We start from the raw sequence: 7582 nt of genomic DNA on the forward strand, positions 1-7582 counted from the left end.
AGAAAGAGAAAAATATATATAGATTTTCATTTTTCATGATGAATAGCCTCTTTATTTTTATTTTTGTTTGTTCGTAATTTTTTTATTTTACTCTCTCCGTCCCATATATATTGTTCTTTTTTGATTTTCACACAGATTAAGAAAAATGTATTGGAAAATCAAATTTTATATAAACTTCCTATTTTTTCCCTATTCAATTTATTAAAAAATGATTGCACAATTTTCAAGATGTAGTTAATAGGGGTATATTAGGAAAAAAGCGTAAAAAATATTACTAAATATGATATATGACTATATATTTGAGACAAACAAAAAAAAAACAATATAATTACAACGGAGGGAGTATATAATTTTAGAGAAAAAATTTTAAAGATTTAAATAAATAAACAACTTAGATAATTTATTAGAAGAATATTCATTTTCATTTCCGGATGAATAACCCATTTTTTTTTATCAATTGCAATTTTTTATTATATACATATTTTGAGAACAATAAGTTACATATTTTGATAATTAATAAAATAAGTAAAAGGGAAAAAAAAAAAATGGGGCACAGAGATTCTAACTTGAGCATCTCCAAAAAATGAAAGTCCTACCCACTAGCCCCACACTATCTTGAAACATTGATGGACCAAGTATTAATAAAATAATTTTCAAAATTTAATATATATGTATATATATATCCTACAAATTTCAAAATTTTTGGGGGGGTCGTGGCCCACCTTAACCCTATGGTGGGTCCGCCCCTGCTATCTGGCAATATTTTTCACAGCTTTTTGGAGTACATAATTTTGGGAATTTTTCTGCTTGGAAGATGGGAGAGAATTGACTTAAAGATGGTCATGTTAAGGAACTGATTCCTTTCCTGATCATTTGGTTTCTTTGGAAGGCCAGGAACAATCATAAACATCGGGGTATTCGCATCCAATCGGCCAGGATAATTTTGCTTATTAATGAGTATCTGATTTCACTTGGTCGTGCAGGGGTTTTGAAGGCGGTTCATTGGCGTGGCTTTGGACGAGTGGCTGGCTCTTTCGGGCTTTATCATCATATGGTTCGAACCACTTGTGTTCGTGTGGTGCATTGGGTGGCCCCAAGGATGGGTTTTTTTAAACTTAACACTGATGGATGTTCTAAGGGTGATGGAGATTCTGGGATTGGTGGTCTAATTAGAGATCATGATGGACAGGTTTTATTGGCTTTCCATAATTTTATTGGCACCGGGTCTAATACGAGGGATGAGTTATGTGCTATTCTTAAGGGGCTGCATATTTGTCAGTTGTTTAATTTTTTTTCACTATGGCTCGAAGTTGATTCTATGACAGCTTTAGTCATTATTAATGCGGACACTTCTTGTTAGGATTTTACTACTATTCTGACGCAAATTCAAGGAATCCTTCATTCTTCCATGGTGTGGAAAACCCATGTTTACAGAAAAGCTAATGCGGCTGCAGATGAGTTAGCTAATCTGGGTTTGGTTAACGGATGGGCTTTGTTGGGACCGGATGATAATCATGGTTAGCTCAAAGAGATTTGTAGATTGGATCGTTCTAGTCTGCAATATATTCGGATTTCTTTTTAGCATTTCTTTGCTTTTCCGAGTGTTAGTTATTCTATTCCTGTTTAATTCTAGTTTTTTTGGGAGGTTTCGGTATAGTCTCTCTCTCGTGTATTTTTTTTTATTAATCTAATAAACAAGTAGGGGTTCGCCTAATCACGCCACAAAAGGCGGCTTTGGGGGAAAAAAAGTGAAAATATAAGTTATCAAGTTTAAACAACGAGTCATGGGACAGTAGTATATATAATACTAGAAGGCACTATATTTTTAATTTGTTTAATATATCTATAATTGTTTTTCAGGTTTTAATGTGACACTAAATTTTTGGGATTTCTTATGTTTTACAAATATTCCTATGATATCGTGAGTCAATTGTGATGAGATCTCCAAACCCATCAAATTATCTAGTGTTGTAGGTACGAAATCAAAGTATAGATATAAAATAAATCTATAAAATAAAAATAGGAATGTTAATTGTTCGAGTACCACTACTGCACTACATGTCATTAATATATAGCATTTGAATGAAAAGCATGTAATTTGTAAAACGTCAACACTGCTCATATTTACAAGAAAATGTAATATTTGACATAAAAAATAATATTTATTTTATGAGCGAGAAATTCATATTACAAAAATAACCCGTTAGACCGTCTTACAAAAAGTTTTCTATTGAATTAAATATTTCAATATAGATTTTGTACCAAGTGTTTCTTATTTGCAAAATGAATCCATAATTCTTTTTGTAAGTATGCAACATAAATTTTATTTTTTAAAAATACTATATGTAATGAAAAATATTATCTAGACCCATAACTTTTTTATTAACAAGTTTCTTTACTCAGCAAAATCCTTACTTGTATAGATGTAGATATGCAGAGAATGTGAGCTGAGGCATTTGTTTTGTAGTTGCAGAACCTGACAAAATGCATGTTTTATTGCCATCTTCAATCCTTTTCTGTGCATGTTTTTCTTGCGATAAAAATTTGTCACCATCTTATTCAATTTCTTGATGCACACATATGTCGACAAATGAAGGAATGAGACCAAAGAGAGGCTTATATCTCTCAAGAAGTAACTTTATATTACTCTGGTAGAGCAAGCATGATTTTACATAAGGGTAATTTCCTATTGCGGTGATATTCGAGGATGCCGAGAAGGGGTAGAAAGGTCATTTCATCGTGCCATAAGCCGATGACTCATTCGACTCAAATATATTCACACATAGTGTAACTATACAACATAAGATTAACATCCCAATTGGCTGTGTCACCCAAAACCAAAGGAAGCATCCTCATGTAGTGTACAAGCGACATAAGGATCACAAATTTGAAATCTTCCCTAACTTCTTTAAATACATATATTTAACACATTCCATACACCCATCCTTCAATATAATGTCGTAAAAACTTGGCTTCGGATATGAAGTTACCGAACCATTCAACCTAATATCAAACTACAAGAATGATGAGATGACAAGTGAAAACAATGCATGAAAATTGGATAATGAAGCCTGGCGTTTATAGATAGAACCTGAAACCCAGTTCTTGGTGTGCCATCCTCTCCACGGGCAGTGTCATTCATTCATGCGCTTTCTTTCCCTCCAATTCTCACCCCAAACCTTAGCTTCAGCAACCGCACGTTCCCTGTCTAAGTCCCGGTTTCTTGGAGTCTCCCTTGCCTTGCCACTAGGGCTATCTCTTTGAGAATCAGGTTGTTCTGATTCTTCCAAACCCCATTTACGACCTGACCCACATCCAGTTTCGACCCTTCTCAACTCAGCCCCATTATTGAACTCCCTCTTTCTGAAATTGGGGGAGTTTTTATGACTGGATGGGGAACCATGGGTGGTGGGCTCATCTAGGTTATCGGTCCCATCAGATAAATTCCTCTGGTCAGTCCGGAGTCTAGGCGTGGGTGTAGATGGACCGATCTTGTTACCTTGTGAAACAGGAGCATTAGGATCGTAAGTTTGGGATGCTAAATAAGTCAAAGCGGTCACAACGTCTCCAATAAGAGGTCTTGTGGCAGCTTGCTCTTGCAAGCACATGGCAGCCACTGCCAATGCTTGATAAAGCCCACGAATTGGATATCGACCTTGCAGCAGAGGATCAGCCATTTTCGGAAACTTTCTTCGATCTTTGAAAAGAGGCCTTGCCTGGAAGTGAACAAGAAACCATCACAGGCCACGTCATAAAAAAATATCCTGATTAAAGAATTAATATGTAATTTCCCCTTTGCAAGAGTAGATTATCCACTTACCCATGCAACAAGATTATGCTCCCCCGCTCCCTTGGTGTTGTCAATAGCCTTTCGGCCAGTGATGATTTCAAGAAATACAACTCCAAAACTGTAAACGTCAGATTTCAGCGTAAGTTGGCCGGTCATGGCATATTCAGGAGCACAATAACCATATGTCCCCATCACCCTTGTCGAGACATGAGTTTTATCCCCAACAGGGCCGAGTTTTGCAAGTCCAAAATCTGATAACTTGGGGAAGTATCCTTCATCGAGAAGAATATTTGAAGACTTTAAGTCTCGGTATATAACCGGTGGATTGGCTTTGTCATGCAAATACTCCAATCCCTTTGCTGCACCAGCTGCAATCTTCATTCTTGTATTCCAGTCCAATGGTTCTTTATCAGGTCGAAGATCTGCAGAGGCATGGAAATAAACTTGGATAAATCAATAAATAGCTATCAGATGAACTGCGGATGGTGAACATGGTCATAATCAAGGACTTTATTTATAATCAGGTCCCAAATTGGTAGCGAATATGATATGTTTGAGTTTCGAAGTGTAGAACACTCGCAAACGAAAAACGTTTTGCAATACTATTCGTCTTTCGCTTTCCATATTACTCCAAACAAGCCAAGAAATTACATACAGTCGTCCATTTCATTAAGTTTTTGTATTGATATCTAGGTGTTTATGCATTTAACAAGCAGTAATATTAACAAATTATTCGAAGCCAAAGATGCTGATTTTGGTTCAAATTACTTCCAACTTTCAGGGATTTCATGTAGACAAATAGATTTGCGATAAATAAATTTTTATACCAACCATGTAAATGGTCCTCTAGAGATCCTAATGGCATGTACTCATAAACAAGAAGTCGTTGGTCACCATCAGCACAATATCCTATCAAATTGACAAGATTTTGGTGGTGTAAGAGGCTAAGCATTAGAACCTCCACCAAAAATTCTCTATTCCCTTGAAGGCCATTCCTGTCAAGCTGTTTCACCGCAACCACCTACAAAAGCATAGATTTTTCCACTTCAAGTAACTAAAATGACTCAGAATCGTGATTGAAGTATTAAGACATCACATTAGTTCAAGGAATTTTAAAAAGACAAAATCAAAATCCCTAGGCTGTTTTGGAATTCAAGACATTGAAGTGGAGGCTAGTGTCATATTTTTGACTGTCTTAAATTGCAAGTAGATGCGATAGTTATGAAAACAAAGGCAGAATAACAATAGTTGTCTCACCATTCCATGAGACATCCTATGTCCCATAATGACCAAAAAGTGGTGGATGAGCAGGGATTAGTAAACAGATTTTAATTGCACCATTGCCACAACTATAGATTTACTACAGCAAAAAGCATTTGATCATAAATCTTTAAAACACCTCAATTTTAAACTCGAACTAAAGAAGGGAAAATTTGATATCCATAATAAATAAAACAATCTACCTGGCTTGTGCTTTCCAGTCGACCTTTATAAACACGTCCAAAACCACCTTCACCAAGCAAACACTCTGGTCTAAAGTTCTTTGTAGCTGCAGCAAGCTCACGAAAAGTAAATGTTTGTGCAGCAATATGGGCCATTGGCTCTTTGGCAATGGCAGTTTCCTTCTTAGACTCATTGCTGCTCCGTGATTTTGATTTATCTGAAATACGATAAGGCAAATAAAAATAGGTTTACATGAAGAATTTTGAAGCCAAGACATCAACATGTTCACACAATTTCAAAAAGGATATGGACCACAACCCCAATACATCTTGAATAACATGCCATCTCAAATACCTAACCTACCTAATCAAAATAATTCAATATCATGAAAAAAACACATTCCACTATCCATAACATCTGATTTCACTTAATATGCATCCCAAATTCCATAGGGATCCAACTCATATTCGCAAGCCATCTACATTAACCCTACACACTTCACCTTCTTTCTTATATCAAGAAAACACTCAATTTGGAAATTATGGGTCAAGCAACATGGAACTGTTACCAGTATCCCCTTTTATGTTACCGGTATCCCCTTTTATCATGTCCAAATTGAATTCAGAATAAATTAAAAACCAAATATAACAAAGAACCTATCTCCAGCAATCCAATATAAGGAAACATTTCAACACCAAAAGGCAAAAGATCAAAGACACGTATTCTGATAAATTACAGCACAATAAGAAATAAGCCAACAAGCCAAATTGTTATTCTTGATTATTTTTTTTTAAAAAAAAAACCATACGTCCTTGAACCAGTAAATCCAAATCCCTAAAAACAAAATAAAATAGAAAAACAAAACAAAACAAAACAAAATAACCAAGGATCAAGGCAGTGAAGCAAACCATATTGTATCACAACACAAAGAAAATCAAACAAACACAAGGAACTCATATTGTAGACATTCAAACACAGTCACGGACCCCCAAAATTCAAGAAAATAGACATTTCCAAAATTGGAGAAAAGGGATTGTCAAAAATCAAGTACCAGAGCTAACTCTCTTCAAATGACTGTTAGACTGAGCTGCTAATCCTTCTTTGACAGAATCCTTAGCTACTTCCTTAATTACATTGGTATTATCACTCCCTTCTTTTTTTGATGATCCAAAACAAGGAAAACACCCCATATCACCTCCAGAACAACAAACCCACCCTACGATTTCTCACACTGAATCTATCTGTAATCTTCCAATTGCATAATTTTGGCCAAACATGGTGAATTTTCTCAGCTATTCCAAGTAGCCCATCTCATTAAAATCCCATCTTTAGATAAGATTACGAGGAACCAGCGATTCATCGATCACTCAGAACAGGTCAAGATAAGAGATCAGTACGTACACAGCCCGTTTTAAAGCAAAAGCAGATCAACAAATCGAAGAAAATCTTGATTCTTTAAGACAAAGGTAAAGCAAGAAAAGGGAGCATGAAAGAATATTGCAATATATAGTGAAGAAAATTTTGTTGATGTATAAATGTGTGCATTTTTCATGTAAGAAATTGGAAATAAAAGAAAATGTGAGTGGTGAAAAGTCAAAAAGGAAGATATTTATCTCTCTTTCTCTCTTTGAATTTTTTTTTAATTTAAATTTAGTGAGAGCGAAATTAGGTGAATGGGGTCTGCGTAGTCGGCAGTTTCTTGGAATAGCTGTGGAATCCGTGTACAGTATACAATACTTATTGGGTTAAACTCAAAATTGACTGAATTTTAGGGGCCATTTTGTAATTAAAATGCATTTTAAGGTCTTATATACAATAACTAAAGTGAAAATTGCTTTTTTTTTTGTCCGTTTGTTTGTCACTTTGCGATTTCGATCATCTATATTATCAGATTTTAATTTTAGTCTTCTATTCTTTTTTTGACAATTTTAGTATTTTTTTCCGACGTCACGCTGATGTAACACCAATAGCGTTGATGTGGAACGGATGTCTATAGTCCTACATCAGTTTTTTTGACGAAAAATGACTAAATTATCAAAAATTGAAACATAAAGGACTAAAATTAAAATCTAAAAATTTAAATAACTAAAATCACAAAATGACAAAATTATCAGATTAAATTGCAATTTTCCCAAAAATTAATATTAACAATTTTGAAAAAATAAATAAATAAAGAGGACTAAGTAGAAATTTGTCGGGATAAAATGGAGAAAATTTTTTAGTTAAGACTTTGAAATTACTCATCCCCTACTCCATTTTTTCAAGGTAAAAATAAATGTTTATTATTAAATCAAGTAATAAGCGATTACATGAAAAGAAAAAAGAGAAGAGTGAACTCATCCTACTTAA

General features: G+C 34.6%; 1 protein-coding gene across 1 annotated transcript; it reads right to left on the reverse strand.

Moving 5' to 3' along the window:
- Positions 1 to 2723: 2723 nt before the first annotated feature.
- LOC140876496 (serine/threonine-protein kinase PBL27-like) lies at positions 2724 to 6805 on the reverse strand. Its single transcript, XM_073280476.1, has 5 exons — positions 6285 to 6805; positions 5254 to 5450; positions 4622 to 4811; positions 3821 to 4212; positions 2724 to 3716 (listed from the first exon to the last, which is right to left on the reverse strand). Exons 1-5 carry the CDS (start codon positions 6421 to 6423, stop codon positions 3135 to 3137), a joined length of 1500 nt encoding a protein of 499 aa, XP_073136577.1. The 5' UTR covers positions 6424 to 6805; the 3' UTR covers positions 2724 to 3134.
- Positions 6806 to 7582: the final 777 nt, after the last annotated feature.

This window comes from Henckelia pumila, chromosome 1, assembly GCF_033568475.1.
Source record: "Henckelia pumila isolate YLH828 chromosome 1, ASM3356847v2, whole genome shotgun sequence".
NCBI classification, from domain to species: Eukaryota; Viridiplantae; Streptophyta; class Magnoliopsida; order Lamiales; family Gesneriaceae; genus Henckelia; species Henckelia pumila.

Bases quoted from the DNA above. Each gene is read 5' to 3' on its own strand.
- LOC140876496 (XM_073280476.1), bottom strand. From the start codon at position 6,423: ATGGGGTGTTTTCCTTGTTTTGGATCATCAAAAAAAGAAGGGAGTGAT. The intron at 4,812-5,253 runs GTAGATTGTTTT...ATGCTTTTGTAG, and splicing joins GACTGGAAAGCACAAGCCAG to GTGGTTGCGGTGAAACAGCT. The intron at 3,717-3,820 runs GTAAGTGGATAA...GTTCACTTCCAG, and splicing joins AGCATAATCTTGTTGCATGG to GCAAGGCCTCTTTTCAAAGA.